This window comes from Aricia agestis, chromosome 2, assembly GCF_905147365.1.
Source record: "Aricia agestis chromosome 2, ilAriAges1.1, whole genome shotgun sequence".
NCBI lineage: Eukaryota > Metazoa > Arthropoda > Insecta > Lepidoptera > Lycaenidae > Aricia > Aricia agestis.
This window is the reverse complement of record NC_056407.1, coordinates 5,627,106-5,649,977: the sequence shown is the minus strand read 5'-3', so window position 1 is coordinate 5,649,977 and position 22,872 is coordinate 5,627,106. Positions and strand designations below refer to the sequence as shown.

Sequence of the window (22,872 nt, the reverse complement as noted above, 5' to 3'; positions counted from 1 at the left end):
ACGACACGACGTCGTATGGTGTTTATGTGTCCCGGGCTCCCGGCCCGTCCCCTTATGGCTTATCCATACTAATATTATAAATGCGAAAGTGTGTCTGTCTGTCACCTCTTCACGCTCAAACCGCTGAACGGATTTTGCTGAAATTTGGCATGGAAATACTTTGAGACCCGGGAAAGGATTTTGTAGGATACTTTTTATCCCGAAAAAATGTACGGTTCCTGCGCGACACACTAATTTTGGAGTAACGGAATTGCGGGCGTCATCTAGTATAATATAATATCTTTGAGGGTCAGCGCAGACAGAGAGGAATGATCCTCGCACGGTCTCGTGCATTTTCTTTGAAGCACTTGAAAATAAACTTTAAAATTATTACACTAAAGTAGGGATTCCCGCCTATCGTCGAGGACGCGCGAGCATTTCTTGTAAGGTTCGAGACTCGAGCATTAGTTAAGTAATTAATTTAAAATTTTAAAGTTTATTTTCAAGTGCATGCCCGAGACCGCGCGAGGATTATTCCTCTTTGTCTGCGCTGACCCTAAGGAGTGGTAGTTTTATCGTCGCGTCGCGTCTTGTTTCCTCTTCGCGTATTTAAGTAAAATACTTGATTATTTCCTATACAACGAAGTAGTTGGAATGTAAAATTCTCAATGTTGGGTAGTGGACTGTGGACGGCCAAATAATTAATTATAATTATTTGGCCGTCCACAAATGCCAACACGTAAATGCCAAATAATAAATTAGTAAATAATCCATGGTAATCTACTCGACACAACTGTACACGCTCGAGATCAAAATTATTATACTAGCAGCGCTAAATCAGAGTGGCGCACGCGACGGGTGCCCGCTCGCGGAATCGTGGCCCGCGGCGGTCTTCTGACGCGTGCGCCCGCACCCGCATCCGCCCGTGTTTGCGAGGCCGATCGTACCCTAATCATAGTACAGGCCCAAGGGCGTACCAAGGATTTCAGCTAGGGGGGGGGCAGCATACCTGTTTCGAGAAGAGGGTCGGTCTGGTGTATTGAAACAAAAAACTATCCACAGCCGAACGTATAACCTCCTCCTTTTCCGAAGTCGGTTAAAAATTATGAAAATTGACTTTTATTAATCTGACTGAAAAAATACTTTGTTTCCAACGAAGCATTTTGCGCAGAGTAGGTAGGTAACACGTTTTTAATTCCCACTTGCCAGGAAAATTGACGTTTATTTTATCTTCTAGGGGGGGGGGGGCTTTCTCCCCCTTCCCCAATCTTGAAAAGCTTCCTGGCTTTGAGCAACTACTGTAGAAGCAAAGAATGGGAGAAACTTCTTTACAGGTTTTAACTTAATATAATACATTTTACCAACTTTATTATTATATGTACCATTTTCTATTTTTAAATGTGCAAAATATTATATTTAAATCAACTATGATTATTATTAACATGACAATTCTTATTAATGCAATTATTATGTTCGACATAAAAGCTTTTCGGAACAAGTTTCACAAGTACAATTGTCAATATAAAGCCAATGTACACTTATCTGAAGATAATTTAATTAATCTTTATGATGAAAATTCTTCCTGGAGTTTATCTTTGCGAAAATTTACAGCGACAACGCTAATTTGAGCCTTATTTCAGTGGCATAGGAATCAGATATGACTGAAAAACTTTTTTTTATTGCCCGATGATTAAGTATTTAAATTAAAAATCTATAAAAGCAATGTTAGTTATTGACAAGCAGAGTAGTGTTGCAATTGTTCAGTGATTCAGTTTTGTGTTAATTTGTGAAGTGATAAAAATGACCATGATTGGTAGGTACACTAAAATACAATCATTTAAAACAGTCTCAATTTTATAAAGCAATTCAGAATCAATTTAAATATGAACTTTTTTTACAAAAGTTGTAACAATAAGAGTGAATTAATTATAAACTGTCCTATCATAATCTTCTCTTTTTGATGCTGAAAAAATATTTAATTTCAAAATATATCAGTAGGTTTCCTCTACAATTAATAAATAGTATAAAAAAGTTTTGATTTTTAACATTAAAATGAAAATTTCAAAAAGTTAATATTAAATTTAATTTACCAATCAACTAATTATTTTTACATCAATGCATTCACCACCCTCCATGTCTAAATCTTTTGCTGTCATTTGACCTGGAATAAGAAGATTATGGTATTAAAATTTGTTTTAAATTTGATGTAACTTTAGAAATCACTAGTATCTTTGAGCTGTATGATAACATATTATGCATTATAAAATCTTTGATCATTTTGACTAATAAAGTAAGTAATCAACCTCTGATGATGTGTATGTCCACAGGAGGGCTTACCCCCTTGTAAATCGTCTCTAGAAAAAACTATATAAATATTACGTTAAGACTAATTTTGATACAAGATCCATACCTGTGATGCAATCCCCATCAAATTCAAATTTCAGTCTCTTTATGGGCACCTCCATGTGCTCAGCACATTTCATCATGCTCACTGACAGTGGCTCACCCTCCGAAACATACATCTCAAATGCTTTCTTAGAATTGGGATACTGAAATTTGACCTTAATGCCATCTGGTGGCTTAGAGTCTGTGTTAGGTAAGGTCAGAAGTGGCACGGTATTGCTAACAATACCCCCATCAATAAACTTAGCTATGCTGTAGTTAATTGAATCCGGGGTATCATCCGGCTTAAGTATTTTATCATTGTATGTAAAAAGCAATTTATCTACACCCGATTTTATTTTTTCAGAAAAATATTCAAATATCTGAGATATCTTCTGGTACTTGCGTATTGTGAATTTAACTATGTCTACACTTTGCCAGATCACTTTCACAGATAATTCTTCGTTTTCATCAAAAATATCATCTTCCACAGCTTGCACCTCCGCTGCACTGTTTGTTGTGGTGTTTTTGCTAAACAACTGAACGTTATTAGATAAATCATCATATTCCTCACAATTTCCAATAGCAAAAGTTTGTAAGAATGCATCTAAAATACTAATTCTGCCACTTCTGTTGCGGGCGCCTCGACGGCGGGCATTTCGACCTCGGGGGCTCAGGGTCCATGGGTTCACTGGCGGCGCCGACATAGAATGTGCATTGATAGTTGTCAAACATGCATTAGAAGTAGTAGCACACGAATTCATAGTTGTAGCAGCACAGGAATTAGAAGTTGTAGCACATGAATTCGAAGCTGCAGTGTCCAAGGACTCTCGGTTCCTTTTCCTGCCTCGCCCTCTACCTCTACCTCTGCCTCTGCCTCTACCTCGAGTCGGTGTTTCGACAGTATTGACAGAACATGATGTGTCTTCTTTTATTTTAGATAGCCTTGTCGCTCTAGTTGTTCGTGTAGAATTTAATGCTATTATTTTATCAATTTCTTCGTCGTCTGCTAAAGTGTTGTCTAGTTCTGTAGTTTGGGGTGTGTTTTGGCTAGTTTTCTTGTCCTCATCTTGTGTATCCGTAGAAGTATCTAGTAATTTAGCACTTTCCAGTTTATCCTCTTGAAAGTTGTTTTTTAAACTATGTAATGTTTTTACAGCATTGCCATAGCAATCGTCTTCAGAATCCGAGGATGACATTCTGAACGAAACATAAACCATAAAAATTCAAACAAATGAGCATAAACCATAAAAATTGAAACAAATGAGATTATAAATAAATAACAGAATGCATTACATAGGTAAACTTAGTTTTATCAAAATAAATATAGAAATTCAAACTCGAACTTCGAGTTAGGTCGAAAAATATTTTATATGACAGTTGACACTTGACATAATTTTTTGAATTTCAAAGACATTTTTTTTATTAGTCCCAGTCGGGTCGGGCCAGGCAAAGGGAGCGTTGCCCATACTGCCATGAATTCAAAGACAATCTTTGATCTTTTTTTTCTTATTATGGCACTTCGGCTATATAGCCATGGCCAGTGTCGAGTGTATTATGGCGGGAAAACAATATTCTATATTGCCATTGTACCTACTCACTGTATACAGTCTGTCAAAAAAGTCATGAAATTAAAAAGTGGCAACATCGTAGTGTCATCCCTTTCAAATCAATCGAAAAAAGGGATGACACTACGATATTGCCACTTTTTAATTTCATGACTTTTTTGACAGACTGTACGGTTTTGCTCGATCGAGCCAATAACGACAAGCAGAATCCGCGGCTCAGGCTTTCATCCACACATTCAGCATTGCTCGATAGTTTTACTCTAAGGCGCTTTGCAGACGACGGGGCGGGGCGGGGTGGGCCGGTCAATTTCGCCGCGTACGCCCGTCGATGTCTGCGGCTGCCCGCGCCGCGCCGCATACACAAAGCACACGTGACACGCTGTCTGCGTTACTGCATGTAAACTGGTTTGAGTGATCCACGGCAGGCAACCGCAGACATGCGCCGCCAGTGCCCGCCGGGCACCAGCGGCGCGGTCTTTTTGCTCACCGTGTGCGTTGGTAATATAGGATTCCTTTTGTGCTATTGTTCGCGGCGAAATTGACCAGCCCGCCCCGCCCCGTCGTCTGCAAAGCGCCTAAATCGATATACTTAATTCCATCAAGCCGGCTCAATGCGAGCCTTCGAGCTGTGAGTTTTGCGGTCCACACAGTAATTATTATTTGATTTCATAGAGAAAAATAATACAATCATCGTCGCTTTTAAAAGCTTTTATTTAACTTTAGCTCAGTCAACAAAGTAGTAGTAGAATTCGTGAGCAATTTCCTAAGCAATTTCTGCAGGAACTTATTCAGGGTGGTTAAGGACAAAACATACTAAAAGTCCTGACGTCTAGGCGGTGAGCCGGGGGTAGGGGAGGGCGACAAAGGTCTCAATTTTTGGTTCTTCGTCAATAACTAAAAAACTATGTGTTGTAGTAAAAAATATTCTATGACGACATTAGAGCTTATTAAATCCTACTAATATTATAAAGGCGAAAGTTTGTTTGGATGTATAGATGTATGGATGTGTGGATGTGTGGACTGTGGATGTATGGATGTTTGTTACTCTTTCACGCAAAAACTACTGAACGGATTTTAGTGAAACTTTACAATAATATAGCTTATACATCAGAATAACACATAGGCTACAATTTTAACCGACTTTCAAAATGGGGGAGGTGTTATGTTTGTTTTCTTATATTCAACGATTACTCCGCCGTTTGTTAACCGATTTTCAAAAATTTTCTTTGGGTATCATCCCAATTTTAGACGTCAGGACTTTTAGTTTGTTTTGTCCCTAATCCCCCTGAATAAGTTCCAGCAGAAATCGCTTAGGTTCCCGCTCACGCACTCTATACCCTCTTTTGAGTCATTCGTTATCCGGACTACTTGCTCTGTATGTAGGTATGTAAGTAGGTATTATGTATGTAAGGTAAGGGACATAATATTACATTGTCATTTATATTGGATCGTAGATCATTGAGTCATTTAAGTATATTGGATAATGTAATATAGACATATTCCTTGATTTACATTGGATCATATTATAATTTATATAATACTATAAATGAGCCTATAAATGATGAATATAAAATATAAATGATAATAATCTAATATGCCCCTTACGGTGGAATTTTGGAACTCAATTTTAAAGTAGATAATATATTTAACCGATTGAGCTGAAATTTTGCATACGCGTAAGTAAGTAAGTATTGTGGAGCATGTTTTTTGACGGAGTTACTTTTCCTTAGTTTTTAACTTTTTATTAGGTATTCGTAGCTTTACACTTAGGAATTATTTAAACTTAAAGTCAGTAAAATAAGTATATTATTTCATCACTTTTTAAAGTTGTTTGGCGGGTTTTTTTTTTAATTTCTTAATTTAATTTTATTACCTACTTAGTTCATTTAATAATAAGTAATGTTGTTATTTTTACTTGGAAGTCGGTTTTAATATTTTTTTGTTAAAAATAATAATTCCGCTCACTGAGCGTTTTCGGTCTTTGAGCGTACTGCGTAACATCTACATTAAACCAGCGCATTTTTGGCCCATAATGCCAGATTGTTATTATATTTATTACCTTGGTACATACTACATAATATTAACTAGATGTCCTATAAATTTATTCCATTAGATGCAAAAGTTTGATAAATAATTAATTGATCATACATGTTATTATCAAAGCGATATCAATCGATAAATGCATACAAAAGTATGGAATTTCGGTGAAATCAAAGAGGATCAAACAAAATAAACACGCGTAATACCTAAATGCAGACTGATAACTGATTAAATTGTTACATTGTTGTTTTTACTTGCGTTGACCAATTTTTGTGTAATTTGGATAGCTCATACTTAGAACATCACTCCATAGTATAAAACAATTTTTTTTCTGTCCTTAGGACGCCTTAGGTCCCTTTGTTCCCTTTAATCTTTAAAACTATGCAAGGGATTTTGATGCGGTTTTCTTTAATAGCTGATAGAGTGATTGAAGAGGAAGGTTTATTCATAATAATGTTCATGAAATAATGGAGAAATACTGTTTTTTTTAATGTGATGTCCTAAATAAGGTAAAAGCACAAATGGCAAGCAAGCAAGGTAAGTACTTACAGAAATAGTTGAGATTTAGACGAATTCTGAAAAAGGCACTATTATAGAGTAAGAGTTATTTAATACTTTTTAGTTCATATTACGTATTATTGTTTTTACCTTGGAAGTCGGTTTAATTTTTTTGTTAAAAATAATAATTAGGTAAGTACAGTAGTTCTAATTTGTTAGTTTGTTAATAGAATTATATTTTCAGAGAATAGTGGTGATATTTGCAGTAGAATAAACTACAAAATAACTTTAGCATGTATTGCAAAACTAAAAGATGAGATCCATGTCATCTATTAGGTTTTTTACATTTTCAAGAACTAATAGTAGACATCCTTTATATTGTTAGGGAAAATGGAATAAAATCATAAATAAACATTAATAATTAGTGTATACAACATGACCATTAATCCAATGAAATCAATAGTAATTACAAAAAATCAAATAAATGTATTCAAAACTTACGTGCAAAATTTCGCGTTCCATAACCTATTTGCTAAGAAATTGCAGAGCGCGTGTTGACGTGGTCACATTATTTACGAAAACTGATCCCATTTTAAAATGTTGTTCCCGAAGGCGTCCCAAATATATTTTTTCACATCAACAGATAGCTTGAGAAGCTTATAAAATTTATAGTGTTGAGAAAAAAATTAGATAATTCTTATTTTTATGGCATTTTTGTCGTGTCATCTATTAGTTCCGAGTCTACTATTAGTGCTTTTACCATTACATTTTTTCCGCTTACATTGCAAACGCAGGCTGAACCCTACGAGATTTATCAAAATAATGTACTAAAGTATAGTACACAATGAAAAGGTCTATAGAAAACTTCACGATGTTATATTATTATGTTTATCTCTTATGGATATCCCTTAATATTTTTTTTTGTCATTTACTTTTTATTATGTGGGGATATTGCGTGGCGGTCAAAGGAAGATCTTCCGACCGAACGAGGTGTTATGCTCGGTCAGGCCGGAGCCCATGTGATGCATCTCAGCTGTCGTTTATATAACGACGCGCTCAGAAAACTTCGATAGCGCGATGCAGGAATGTTAGGCGAATTGTGGGTACCGCCACAATTACTACTGGCTACTATAATGGCTAAATTATTTCGAAGCGATTTTGCCCAATACGGCATAATCCTGATTCAATTAAGTAGGTACTTTTTACATAAATACATTGTTGATTTAATATAGATCTACATGGCTCTACAGCATATGAATCGAAGTACTACAGATATTTTAAAGATTGCGGGACGTAGCTTTTGCGGCGGTATCGATATCTTACAAGTAATTCTACTTATCTACTTATCCTTCTAATATTAAGTATAAAGGCGAAAATTTGTTTGGATGTATGGATGTTTGTTACTCTTTCACGCAAAAACTACTAGAGGTGCTGAGAGAACTCCTGATTCTTTATAGATACAAGTTTGGGAGTTTCGGCGTTGTTTTAAGAACGGAAAGCATATGCTACTATGCAAATTACATTCATCATCATCATCATCATCACTACTATATTATACCATGCATCGTATCATGATTATGAGCCTATTATGACCCTGTTATTGGTACTTTTCATAGTCTTTTAGATCGAGACTCGAGTTTGTCAAGCGATAATTGAAAAAAACCTATACTTACTTAATTTTATTATAAACCTGAAGAGTATGTTTGCTTGAACGCGTTAATCTCAGGAACTACAGGTCCGATTTAAAACCTATTCCAGTGTTAGATAGCTCATTTATCGAGGCTATTAAGGCTATATCTCGCGCTAAGACTAATACGACCGAAGAAACTCAGGAAAATGTGGGAACAACGTGGGAAATATTAGAAAGGGTTTATCTCACGAACTACTGGAGCAATTTTTATAGCAATATTTGGCACAGATATAGGGTAAACCACGTGAAGGGAGTATACATAAGTAGCTATTTTTTATGGCAAAATGTACGGTTTCTGTAAAATTCCTAATTTACGCGGGCGAAGCCGCGTGGGACATCTAGTACAATCAAAACTACTGAATCGATTTAAATTTTAATTTAATTATTTTTTCAGTGAGTGACATTAATACCCGTGCGAAGCCGGGGCGGGTCGCTATAGTCCATACTAATATTATAAATGCGAAAGTATCTCTGTCTGTCTGTCTGTCTGTCTGTCTGTCTGTCTGTCTGTCTGTCTGTCTGTCTGTCTGTCTGTCTGTCTGTCTGTCTTGCTTTCACGCCAAAACTACTGAACCGATTGCAATGAAATTTTGTATACAGTTATTCTAGAGTCTGAGAAAGGACATAGGCTACATTTTGATGTGGGAAAATATCTTATTTCCATGAAAATATCGATGAAAATGAATTCGCATGAGCGCGTGGCCAGCGCTCATCCCGGGGGTCCTGGGTTCGAGTCCCGCAGGCGGAACAAAAAGTTTTCAATGTTCCTGGGTCTTGGATGTGTATTAAAATAAAATTTCAAAAATCTTAAACATATTTTATGTATAATATTATAAAAAATCCAGAAATATATCGATGCAATGAACATTTTAGTTCTAATACGATTCAACAGATGGCGTTTTATTTTTTACTTTATTGTAACATAGAACTAATCATACTTATTAGTTAGTATGTTTTTGTTTATAATTTTTAATACGTTAGAATATTATCTATACTAATATTATAAATGCGAAAGTATCTCTGTCTGTCTGTCTGTCTGTCTCGCTTTCACGCCAAAACTACTGAACTGATAGTAATGAAATTTTGTACACAGATAGTCTAAAGCCTGAGAAAGGACATAGGCTACTTTTTAACTGGAAAAAGGGGTTGTAAGGGGGTGAAAATGCGTAAATTTGGTCAAATTAACTTAGTTCCAAAAACTTAAAACAGATGGCGCCAAGAGTCCCCTAGATCGCGCTATTGCTTGCTCATGCGTATTTCTATAAGAGGTGGTACCATATTGAGCTAGATTTTTTGATTCTTTCGATTGTTATACACGTTATTAACTAATAACTCACCAACCAACTTAGACATCAAATTCAAAAACAACAGCGCCAAAACTACTGAACCGATTGTAATGAAATTTTGTACACAGATAGTCTAAAGCTTGAGAAAGGACATAGGCTACTTTTTAACTGGAAAAAGGGGTTGTAAGGGGGTGAAAATGCGTAAATTTGGTTAAATTAACTTAGTTCCAAAAAACTCAAAACAGATGGCGCCAAGAGTCCCCTAGATCGCGCTATTGCTTGCTCATGCGTATTTCTATAAGAGGTGGTACCATGTTAAGGTAGGTTTTACGATTCTTTCGATTGTTATACACGTTAATCTTAACTAATAACTCACCTACCAACTTAGATATCAAATTCAAAAACAAGAGCGCCAAAACTACTGAACCGATTGTAATGAAATTTTGTACACAGATAGTCTAAAGCCTGAGAAAGGACATAGTCTACTGCTTACTGGAAAAAGGGGTTGTAAGGGGGTGTTTATGCGTAAATTTGTTCAAATTAAGTTAGTTCCAAAAACTGGAACAGATGGCGCCAAGAGTCGCCTAGATTGCGCTATCGCTTGCTCATATGTATTTCTATAAGAGGTGGTACCATGTTGAATTAATATTTCGATTGTTATACATGTTATTAATTAACTCACGTACCAACATAGATATGAGAAACAACAGTCTACCAATAATAAATACTAAATAGTTTATGGGTATTGACTATTGGGCAAAGCTAAAGTTGTGTAATGCATTATGCAGCTAAGTTGTGTAGCGCTAAATAAGCTTTAGGTATAAAAAAGTTTAATTAAAAAAAAAAAAACATGTGCACACTACACGGCTGTTTTGGGTATTTTGATTTAAGGGGTACCAGGGTTTTAAAAAGCTTTTGACACCAATTTTATTGACACCGCGCGCTATAAACTGAAGTCCACGCGGACGAAGTCGCGGGCAACAGCTAGTATTTTATAAAATGAACACACAAGAATTGTTAAAAAAAACAGCGGCGTAGCAACACGCTGGGTCGCCAAGATATCGACGTCATATTATCAGTAATCACTCGTGACTCATGAGTCATGAGCCATGATGACTATTCTGGTGCCCAAATCCAAAAGGAACCTTTTGGGTTTGGGCACCATATTATTTTGAAATTAAAATTAATCCGTCTGATATAGCGTGCAACTAAGGGATGTTTTATAATTACTTACATATTTAAAACATGATAATATAAGTACCCTACCATCATTTAAAAAAAATCTCTGAGACGACCTACTTAGCTATTTATTTAAAATCTAAAAGCAGCTTTCGTCATTTTCCAATTCATTTTTTTCTTTTACAGAAAAAACAATAATATTCCTGCTGGTGGTAGGGGTGACGTATGCAGCATCGAGTGACAAGCCGCTGTACGGTGTTGACCCTAACATACTTTCATGTGACCCTAATGGAAAGGTAAACACTAAACACCGATATCATTTCAGTAATCATTAATCAAAAGCAAAGCGAGCATTCTAAAATTTCTCGAGGAGCACTCGAGAAAATGCCGTTTATACATAGGTCATAGTAATCTAAGAACTGCGGTATTGACAAGTTGACAATTACATATAAGGACCTGTTTCACCACTTACTGGATTGGCTAATGGCTATCAATGGATAGGTAATAACTCACCTGACAGACACTCTATACACTATCTGTCAGATAAGTTGTGGATAGCCTATCCAGCACTTATCAGTAAGTGGTGGCCTTTATTTTTTTTAACCGACTTCCAAAAAACGAGGAGGTTATATATTCGGCTGTGGATATATATTTTTTTGTATGTTCGACCACTGCTCCGCCGTTTGTGAACCAATTTTCAAAATTTTTGTTTTGTTATATTAGGTTTCACTCCAATTTGGTCTCATTTTCACAAAAGTGGTGATCTGATGATGGGATCCATGAGTAATCGAGAGTACTCCTCAAAATTTATATGGAAACATATGGTGATTTTGGTTTTATGAGAAGCATCCTAAGCATATGCTACCAAAACGCAAGATTTTGCACCAAGGTATACTATGGTTCCGAAGATACTAAGAAAACTCCGGATTCCTTATAGATACAAGTTTGGGGGTTTAGGCGTTGTTTTAAGAATTGAAAGCATATGCTATTATGCAAATTACATTCATCATATCATCATCACTTCCATGTCAGGGTCACCAATGTCACAACTCACATGGTTGTATAATATGGATTCAATATACACACAACACCATAAAATATCATCAGTCATCACGTTATGCAGGGCGCAGCCCCCCCCCCCCCCCCCCCCAAAAACAAAAACAAACAGAATCCAGAAAGTCCAAAAGTAGGTTAGGTTAGGTTGGAACTTAGACCACAACACCCAGATATAGGAGCTCCGTCGACTTCCTTTTGTAGTAGTTTGTCAAATAAATTAGGGTAGATTTGTAAACATTTACCAAGATTAAGATAATATTAAAGGGTTGAAGTATTTTCGCCGTACTAACGAGGGTCACATTTCAGCTTTTTTTTACTGTAAATGTAGCTTTGTAGTGTGAAGCGAATTAGACTCTCATTATTATTATTAGACTTATAAAAATGTAGCGGCTCTTTGAAGGTATGGGAAAATGTACAAACTCGATATTTGGCTCATCTGATTGTTAAGTCTGCCGACCAACAGTAAACACGTGCTAGCCGCTAGGCCAGAGCCTAGCGGCTAGCACGTGTTTACTGTTCACTTCGATTTTTTTAAATGTATTCTTTAAAATTATCTACCTGATATATTTTGTGAGCACGACTAAAGTTCATATTATAAGGCATGTACTTATTCATTTTGTAAATATTATGTTGTGCATTTCGGTTCGTCACTACAGTTTACTTTTGACGATTTCAGGTATTCCTGCTGCTTCCACACTTCACGAACTGCTCGCGGTACTACCAGTGCGCACACGGCAACGAGGTGGAGATGTCCTGTGCAGTCGGCACCCAGTTCGACTTCGAGCTACAGGTAACGGCCAGATTTCATTAGCAGATGGTGAAACTTGCTTGCCATAATAAATATATTATATCATTTTTATGAAGTAGGCATATTGTAAATACTGAAAGAATTTTTCAAATCGGATCAGTAGTTCCTGAGATTAGCGCGTTCAAACAAACAAACAAACAAACTAACAAACTCTTCCCAATTATAATATTAGTATAGATATCTATACTAATATTATAATTGGGAAGAGTTTGTTTGTTTGTTTGTTTGTTTGTTTGAACGCGCTAATCTCAGGAACTACTGATCCGATTTGAAAAATTCTTTCAGTAATGGTTAGCCCATTTATCGAGGAAGGCTTTAGGCTATATTTTATTACGATAAGACTTATAGGAGCGAAGAAATAGAGGAAAGTGTAGAAAAACGGAGGAAAATTATTTGAAAGGACTTATTTGAACGCGCTAATCTCAGGAACTACTGGTCCGATTTAAAAAAATATTTCAGTGTTAGATAGCTTATTTATCGAGAAAAGCTATAAACTATATTTTATCGCGTTAAGACTAATAGAAGCGAAGAAATAGAGGAAAGTGTGAAAAAAACGGGAGAAATTATTTGAAATGGCTTATTTGAACGCGCTAATCTCAGGAACTACTGGTCCGATTTGAAAAATTCTTTCAGTGTTAGATAGCCCATTTATCGACAAAGGCTATATTTTATCACGCTAAGATTAATAAATAGAGGTAAATGTGGAAAAATGGGGGAAATTATTTGAAAGGGCTTATTTGAACGAGCTAATCTCAGGAACTACTGGTCCGATTAAAAAAATTCTTTTAGTGTTAGATAGCCCATTTATTGAGGAAGGCTATGGGCTATATTTTATCATGCTAAGTCTAATAGGAGCGAAGACATAGAGTAAAATGTGGAAAAAAATGGGGGAAATTATTTGAAAGGGCTTATCTCACGAACTATTGGGAATTTTTTCTGTTATTTGGCACAGATAAGAAGTAGACCACGTGAAGGATCATAGGCTATTTTTGTGGACTAATTTGTCTGTGAAATATCTAATGAACGCGGGCGAAGCTGCGCGGAACGTTATATTTCGCGTCGTCACGACATCACGTGTAAACGGCTGGACCTATTTTGCTGAAATTTGGTATAAAGATACTTTGAGTCCCGAAAAAGAACATACTATACATTTTGTCCCGAAAAATGTACGGTTACTGCACAATATACTTTTATGATTTGCGCGTAAACTATTCAATCTATTTTGATAGAATTTGGTATGGAGATACTTTGAGTCTCGGGAAAGGGCAAGAAATACTAATTTTGTCCCGGAAAATGTACGGTTCCCTCTTCCCGCACAATAAACTTTTATGATTCTCGCCTAAACTATTTAATCTATTTTGATGTAATTTGGCATGGAGATGGATTTCCATCTCCATTATTATACATTAGGATCTCCATCTCCATTATTATACATATTATGATACATTAGTATCTACTAATTTGAATCTGGGACAAGGAATGTTTTTTGTCCCGGAAAAATGTGCGGTTCCCACACAATATACTTTTCTGATTTGCGCGTAAACGACTCAATCGATGCACGGGAACAACTTTACTATTAAACTAAAGTCCACGCGGACGAAGTCGCGGGCAACAGCTAGTTAAGTATATTTTTTTCCCGTGGTGCTTCCCCCTCTTGTTCGGACATTAATTGTCATTACAATTTGGCTGTCTCCCGCTTTGCTTGGGGAGGGAAATTGGATATCTCCTACTCCTCCTACCTTTCTTAATCTGATTAATTTCGTTGCGGGTCCCAAGACAGATTTAGCTTGTCCCTCGGGCATCCCTGAGATCATATCAAAGGGTTTTCGTGGTTGGTTGCCTTTTGGTTGGTTGATCCTGGCGACACAGGAGTTGCAGTGGTGGGAATGTGTGGTGGGCCTTTTGCCCGTTTAAAGACGATGAAACTACGTAATTCGGTCTAATTGCGTCAAATCCAGCTGACGGATCTCCAGTAGCATAGAGCTTATCACATAATGCGACCGAATTACGTAGGTTAGTAAATTAATTTCTCCAATAATGGTCGGCTTCTCCAAACAAAGCCTGCTGACTCTTCATTACATTTTCCAGGGCTGCAATTGGCCCCGATCTACGATCTGCTGGTTGAGGGTGCAGCCTGAAACCGAGATCGACGGTTCCGGGGAGGGAGAGTTCGACTACCTGAGCGACAGGGCTGATAACCCCTTAGACGGTAAAGAAAACATTGATGAATTTTTATTGGTATTATAATATTAACTCAAATGCTAGAGGGTTTTCTAAAAGTTACTGGTTTAGATTCTTAATTTGTGTTTTTGTTTTTTATATGGATTATTCTGTATATTATATCTAATTGTTATATACTTAGTTCAATTTTATAGAATAGTGTATTTTACTTATATTCCAGGCTCCATAAACAGCCTGACGGCGGACGCAGTACTGGACAGCGTCCGGCCGATGTCCATCGAGACACCTCTCAAGAGCGTCCAGTTCGGCTCGCATATCAACTGCCAGAGGACTGACACTGCAGCACGCCGCGTCGCTTACATGTGAGTTCCGATGGTTATAATTATTGTGGCATAGACTACTTTACCAATTACCATGCTAACTCCTACCAAGTACTCCAAGTAGGTATTAGTTCTTTTTTACAATAACCTAGCTCGGGTCGGAACATAAAGTTAATATACACACCTAGCGGAATAGAGCAACAATATCGAGCTATCAAACATATTACGTAACCGAAATTGGTTTTCATCCGTGTTTGAAAAATGTGTGTACGTAATTACGTACTTATACACTTACACAAGCATGATTGAACATGAATTCAGTGAGATTAAATTGTCAACGTACGGCACGTGCCGACTGGACGTCAAAAAAGAGTGCTGCTGTCATGTATCACACGTCTCATTTTATCACGCAGTGTTACTTATAGTGACATCTCGCTTGCTCAGGCCTTTGTTTCTCTATCCCGCTAGGTATTTTAACTTTATGGGTCGGAACTACTGAATCCAATCCGTAGTTCAATGACTCGTTAAAGATTTCAATTTCGAATAATATTTTTCAGGAACGACTGCCAGCGCTACTGGAGATGCGTGAACGGCGTGCCTCAGGTTGCCTACTGCACGGACGGACTCTTCTTCAACGAGAGGACTCAGCAGTGCGACTTCGAAGCCAACGTCCAATGCCATGTAGAAGCAGAGGTGGACGAACTCAAAGAAGAATTCATCGTTTATAAGTAAACTGGAAGTTATTATGGGAACTTTTTATATATAGATATCAATAAAGTGCTTTTGTATATTTACATTTTTGCAAACTTACGCTTTTCCTTAATGTCTTTCTCTATCCTGGACTGTCTGAAAAAATAATAACTAAGGTAATCTATCAATTTATTTTGATTTTACATAAATTATACTCAAAGACCGAAAACGCTCAGTGAGCGAAAAAATGGCTCACAACGCGTTGTGGTCATAGTGAAACGGCCACGATGCGAAGTTCGCGAAATAATCAAGAGCACTCTGGTTTCAATGAAACCAGGCCAGCTGAGCAGGAGTAATTTTATAGTGCCCAAGTGTGTGCGCAATACACAAGTGTCGTGGCTGACGTGCTATTCGACCACAACGCGTTGTGGTAATCGAGAAAAGCCATGACGCGTTCTGAACATTTAATAAAAAACAGTCACGACGCGAATTCGTGTTGTGGCCCTAATGGAAACGGCCACGACGCGTTCTGAAACCAGGCCAGTTACGCAGGAGTAATTTTATAGCGCCCATGAGTTGCGCACTTGTGACTTGGGCACTATAAAATAATCTTCAACGATTGCTCCGCCGTTTGTGAACCGATTTTCAAAATTTTTCTTTTGGTGTATAGGTTATCATTCCAATTTGGTACCATATTCATAAAAAAGGTGACCTGATAAAGAGATCCATAAGTAATCGTGGGAACTCCTCAAAATTTATATGGAAATATGTCGTGACTTCGGTTTCGTGAGCAGTATTCTAAGCATATGCTACCAACAAGTAAGATTTTGCACCAAGGTATACCATGGTTCGGAAGGTGCTGAGAGAACTCCTGATTCTTTATAGATACAAGTTTGGGAGTTTCGACGTTGTTTTAAGAGCGGAAAGCATATTCTACTATGCAAATTACCTTCATCTTAATAAACCCTTATAGAACCAAGTGTCGTCCCGTTTTGACCCTATTATTGGTACTTTTCATAGTCTTTTATGATATATCACTTAAACCGCGGGTGACACCGTGGGGCACAGCTAGTAGAGAATAAAGCTGTCAAGTGCCTAAGCGTAATCGTGAGTTGGGGTCATAGAAACCACAAAACTTATCAAATTCTTTTAAAAGGCTCTCTTATATCAACTCCCCGTATTAAACTTAATGAAACAAATGTCAAACGTAAACAGTCACTCTGTTATCTTGGACTGATTTTATAAAATAAATTCACATTCCTAGAACAAATATTATACAAACGGGTGAAAAAGCAAAAATAAATTTCTATATTTTTACTAAAATATCGACGTCTACATGGGGCCTCTCGTTCAAAACGTTAAAAATAAATTATATACAGCCACGTACTTAGGCAGAATATGCTACGGCTCACCGGTCAGGGTAGATAGGGCTACGATAGGCGCGGCCCGGCGTAAACTTTTACAAAGCCAACGTATCGCATTAATATTCCTATGTAAGGCATATATAACGGTCAGTACTGAATCACTTCCTGTCCTGTCGGGTGTTTTGCCTGTAGACTTAGAAATACAGCACCGAGCTGCTTTATATTATAAAAATAAAAAAAAAAATACGACCCCAGATTTCTTAAGCATGAGAGACAGAAATAAAGTGAATAGATTATTTGAACCACTATACGTTACACTACAAAATCTTTTATCCGAGTGGCAGGATCGGTGGGATAACTCGATCAAAGGTCGTCACCTGTACAATTTCTTTCCTTCGGTTCGTGAACGACTCGTCATGCATTGGATAGAAATAGATCATTGCGTTGCACAATTCCTGACTAGTCACGGCAATTTTAAAGCTAAACTTCATGGATTCAAGTTAGTTCCTTCTCCTCTTTGCGAGTGCTCGACCGAAGACAGCCCACAAGAACAAACTGCTCATTATATACTCTGGGAGTGCGATCTCTGGTATGAGGAAAGAATCGATTTGTTAAACACCCTCCAATGTGTTTCTGGAGTCGTATAATTACGATGACCTCGTAGACAGCGCAAAAAATTTCCGTGCTTTCAAACGTTTTTGTCATAAATACTATTGAAAACTCAGATTGGAAACAATCGAACACAAGTTTGCCACCATATGTCTATAAAATATAAATGTCATTTTTATGAAGTAGGCATATTGTATTAAGTATAATTTATTTTTTTCCCGTGGTGCTTCTCCCTTTGTTCGGACATCAATATCATTACAATTTGGCTGTCTCACGCTTTGCTTGGGGAGGGAAATTGGATATCTCCTACTCCTCCTAAATTTCTTCTGATTAATTTCGTTGCGGGTCCCAAGACAGATTTAGCTTGTCCCTCGGGCATCCCTGAGATCATATCAAAGAGTTTTCGTGGTCGGTTACCACTGTTGATCCTGGCGACACAGGAGTTGCAGTGGTGGGAATGTGTGGTGGGCCTTTTGCCCGTTTAAAAAAAATACTACAGCCTTCATTACTTTGAAGCATTGATTTGAAGTCAGTACCAGTCCCAATATTGACTGAACTCACGAATAAATTAGCTGGTACCGACTTCAAAATAATGAAGACTGTAATTACTATGTACAGACAGAAATAGTTGAGATTTAGGAGAATTCTGAAAAAGGTAATATTAAAGAGTAAGGGTTATTTAATACTTTTTAGTTCATATTATTATTGTTTTTACCTAGGAAGTCGGTTTTAATTTTTTGTTAAAAATAATAATTTCACTCTTTTTAGTTATCTACAAAATAAGGCTTTATGCGTAAATAACCACGAATGTTAACTATTCACATTATGTTACTGTAAGCGAAATTGCGGTAAATGCTTGTAGTTATCTAAGCGATGCTGCAATTTCCAAACTTTTTAACCGACGTCCAAAAAACGAGGAGGTTATATATTCGGTTGTGGATTTAATTTTTTATTTTTTTTTATTTTTGTATGTTCGGCCACTACTCCGCCGTTTGTGAACCGATTTTCAAAATTTTTGTTTTGTTATATTAAGTTTTACTCCAATTTGGTCCCATTTTCACAAAAGTGGTGATCTGATGATGGGATCCATGAGTAATCGGGGGAACTCCTCAAAATTTGGTGATTTTGATTTTATGAGAAGCATCCTAAGCATATGCTATCAAAACGCAAGATTTTGCACCAAGGTATACTATGGTTCCGAAGATACTAAGAGAACTCCGGATTCCTTATAGATACAAGTTTGGGCGTTTAGGCGTTGTTTTAAGAACTGAAAGCATATGCTACTATGCAAATTACATTCATCATCATCATCATCACTACCATGTCAGGGTCACCAATGCCACAACTCACATGGTTGTATATGGACACAATATACACACTGTTGTGTGTATATTGTATCCATATACAACGTGATGACTGATGATATTTTATGGTGTTCCATAAAATATCATCAGTCATCACGTTATGTCCTTATTTATTTGGTATATTTCAAAGCGATTTTAATATAAAGAATATAATTAATGTTGTTTCATAATGTTGTTTCAAAATACATAATATTTCAAGTACCACAAAATTGAACATAAGTAACAAATTCAACCTTTACTCCAGAGCGTAAGGCACTGAAGGAAACGGGGCACTATGGAAAAATACTTAGAAAAAATTTTCGTCAAAATTTTAACCTCTTATAACCACCCTTTTTGAATACACCAATCGATAGGGGGCGCCAAGGGAAGTAAGAAAGCTCAAATAAACTTTTCTCAAAAATCAACCCCCGGCCAGATACAGGCCGATATACGAACCTCGTTAGTATGGCGAAAATACTTAGAAAAATTTGGCTAAGGTTTAGGAACCTACGTCAATTAAATGTTGGTGACATGGGTTAAGGAGGATTGTTTTGGGTGAGACTCCTACTTACCGTTTCCACCGCCAGTAAACTCTCCGTTTAGAAGAAATTCGCATTTGAGATTTTCGTAATCTTCAGATAAGATCATCTGTTTTCTGATGTTTACGAAGTATTTCTAAGGCAGCCCCTCGCCTAAACAAAAACAAATACAATCTAGAAAGTCCAAAAGTAGGTAAGGTTAGGTTGGAACTTAGACCACAACAACCAAATATAGGAGCCCCGCGTAGCGGGGCTCCGTCGACTTTCTTTTGTAGTAGTTTGTCAAATAAATTGGGGTAGGTTTGTAAACATTTACCAAGATTAAGATAATATTAAGGGGTTGAAGTATTTTCTTACGCGATTGTTAGTAGGTAACTAAAAAGAGTGAAATTATTATTTTTAACAAAAAATTATAACCTACTTCCAAGGTAAAAACAATAATAACATCCTTATAATATGAACTAAAATACTGTAAATAAATATAAAGAACTTGTACAGAGCTATGGAAATCTCATATAACACTTTAATAATCATGGGCGACTTTAACGCAAAAATAGGTAAACCTAGAGTCGACGAATATTTAATAATGAAGCCAAATGGTTACGGAGAAAGAAATCCAAGAGGCCAAAGACTGGTAAACTTTGCTCTCGAGAACAAAATGGCAATTATCAATACATATTTTATAAAAAAACCAAAACAGAGGTGGACATGGCGCTCACCAGACGGAAAATATAAAAACGAAATCGATTATATTCTGACAAACAAACCTAGCATCGTTCAAAACTCTGAAGTACTAAACCTAAATTATTCATCGGATCACAGGCCTGTTAGAGCAACAATAATTCTATCTCAACAAAAAAAGAGCCGCTCTAGTTTTAATAACACTCAGAACTCTACATTAAATACCTTGCAGGGGATAACAGAATACAAAGAGTGTATTAAAACCTACTTAAAAAACTCACTAGATCGACAAGAAAATATCCCTATTCAAACGTGTTATGACCTCATACAAAATGCTATCACTCAAAGCCTCCAGTCCGCTCGGCCACCGGAAGAAAATAAACATAAAAGACACAAAATACTATCAGATAATACTCTAGCGCTCATGGAAAGAAGGCACATACTTCAAAATACTAAACATAAGACAAGATCAATGAAAAATGAGCTTACAGCACTATACAAACTAGTTAGCAAACGAAATACGACTACACAAAGTACAGATTGGAAAATATCAAGAAACACCTCTCCCAGACAGGAAGCTCTAGGAAAGCCTTTAAAGAGCTGAAAACTAGTAAAAATTGGATAGACGGACTGAAAAGCGGGGGTAGAGTGCTAAACAGTCGCAGAGATGTTATTAAAATTGCAACAGACTTCTACAAAGAACTCTACAGCGCCCAAGAACGCGTTATCTACGATGCGGACGACATTGACTGGTCTAGCGCGTATTCTAAAGAAATCACACCATTTCATATAACAGAGACTGTTCAAGCGATAGAAAAATTAAAATCGGACAAATGCCCAGGCTCGGATAATATAACCAACATAGCAATAAAAACGGCCAAATCGGTACTTGCTCTACCCCTCACTAACCTTTTCAACAGAATTTTGGAGAGTTCTCAAATCCCATCACAATGGTCGGTATCAAATATAATTCTTATCTATAAAAAAGGAGACCCATACGACATAGCAAACTATCGACCTATAAGCCTACTCCCTTGCTTATACAAGCTGTTCTCTTCTCTACTCAACCAAAGAATAAGCGCTACCCTTGAAAGTGAACAACCGGTGGAACAGGCAGGTTTTAGAAAGAGTTTTTCTACTATCGACCACATACACACCCTGGAGCAAATAATTGAAAAATACCAAGAGAGACAGAGAACTCTATATGTAGCTTTTATTGACTACAAAAAAGCTTTTGACACAGTTTCACATAGAAGTATCTGGAAAGCGCTGTTAGAGCAAGGAGTAGAGGTAGGCTACATAAATGTTATAAAAAGTTTATATGACAACAACATTGGCAGAGTAAAACTGGACAGAGTCGGCCAGAACTTCCCCATAAAGCGCGGCGTAAGACAAGGCGATCCGATCTCTCCCAAATTGTTCATATCCATCCTAGAATCGATCATAAGAAAATTGGATTGGAAAACTACAGGACTCTATATAGACGGAAAATACCTAAGCCACCTTCGCTTTGCCGACGACTTGGCTCTTCTATCTGAGTCAGTATCTGAACTACAAGGCATGATAGAATCTCTTAATGTAGTGGGTAGAGAGGTGGGCTTAGAGATGAATTTATCCAAAACAATGATCATGACTAATAGCTTGGAGAAAATAATAAAAATAGACAACGAAGCACTCAAGTACACAAATAAATATGTTTACTTAGGAAAACAGATCAGTTTCGGAAAAGACAGCAACTATTCAGAAGTAGAGCGACGTATTCAACTGACCTGGAATAAATACTGGAGTCTCAAAGAGATTTTCAAAAGTAACTTACCAGTTAGCATAAAAACAAAAACCATGACGAGCTGCCTGCTACCGTGTCTAACTTACGGTTGCCAGACATGGAAATACACAGCTAAAGTAAAGAGAAAAATTATTACATGCCAACGAGGCATGGAAAGAAGCATGTTAAAGATAAGAAGAATTGAAAAAATTAGACATACAAAAATAAGAGAGGAAACAAAAGCAACGGATGCTTTGTGCTACGCTCATAAATTAAAATGGAAGTGGGCCGGCCATGTAGCCAGATTGTCGGATGAACGTTGGACCATAAGAGTGACACGATGGAATGGCCCGCTCGGTAAGCGTAACAGAGGCAGACCGCTTAAAAGATGGGCAGACGATATTAAATCTATAGCCGGGCCACGATGGACAAACATAGCCCAAGATAGAGAAAAGTGGGCATCTCTGGAGGAGGCCTTCACCCGCGGAGGGGTTCTGGATGATTAATAATTAGTTTAATTCCTACATATCTATTTTTTTTAATCTTAGTGTAATAATCGTCTATGAAATAAAGGCTTTTTTATTTTATTTTATTTTATTTTTTTATAATATGAAAAAAAGTATTAAATAATTTTTCCTATCTAATAGTGCTTTTTTCCGAATTTGGCTAAACTTCAACTATTTCTGTACTCAATCTTCATAATTTTGAATTCGGTTCCAGTTCCAAAAGTTTCAAATATTCTGTCAGAGAACTAAAGATTCAGCTATCTGGTACCGACTTAAAAATTATGAAGATTGAGAACAGAAATAGGTAGTTGAAGTTTAGCCGAATTCGGAAAAAGGCACTATTAGATAGGAAAAATTATTTAATACTTTTTAGTTCATATTATAAGGA

General features: G+C 36.8%; 2 protein-coding genes across 2 annotated transcripts; one reads left to right on the top strand and one right to left on the bottom strand.

The window, feature by feature from the left end:
- Positions 1-1,746: 1,746 nt before the first annotated feature.
- On the top strand, positions 1,747-15,770 carry LOC121737461 (probable chitinase 10). The gene is made up of 6 exons (XM_042129140.1): positions 1,747-1,792; positions 10,809-10,918; positions 12,355-12,468; positions 14,575-14,695; positions 14,888-15,029; positions 15,545-15,770. Exons 1-6 carry the CDS (start codon positions 1,780-1,782, stop codon positions 15,717-15,719), a joined length of 675 nt encoding a protein of 224 aa, XP_041985074.1. The 5' UTR covers positions 1,747-1,779; the 3' UTR covers positions 15,720-15,770.
- On the bottom strand, positions 2,039-3,600 carry LOC121737451 (uncharacterized protein CG4449). The gene is made up of 2 exons (XM_042129132.1): positions 2,390-3,600; positions 2,039-2,140 (listed from the first exon to the last, which is right to left on the bottom strand). The coding sequence occupies exons 1-2, from the start codon at positions 3,579-3,581 to the stop codon at positions 2,073-2,075; spliced, it is 1,260 nt and encodes a 419-aa protein (XP_041985066.1). The 5' UTR covers positions 3,582-3,600; the 3' UTR covers positions 2,039-2,072.
- Positions 15,771-22,872: the final 7,102 nt, after the last annotated feature.

Coding starts and splice junctions, on each gene's coding strand:
- LOC121737461 (XM_042129140.1), top strand. Junction 10,919..12,354: donor CATGTGACCCTAATGGAAAG/GTAAACACTAAA, acceptor TGACGATTTCAG/GTATTCCTGCTGCTTCCACA. Junction 12,469..14,574: donor AGTTCGACTTCGAGCTACAG/GTAACGGCCAGA, acceptor TACATTTTCCAG/GGCTGCAATTGGCCCCGATC.
- LOC121737451 (XM_042129132.1), bottom strand. CDS start 3,581: ATGGTTTATGTTTCGTTCAGAATGTCATCCTCGGATTCTGAAGACGAT. Junction 2,141..2,389: donor TGATGGGGATTGCATCACAG/GTATGGATCTTG, acceptor TTCTTATTCCAG/GTCAAATGACAGCAAAAGAT.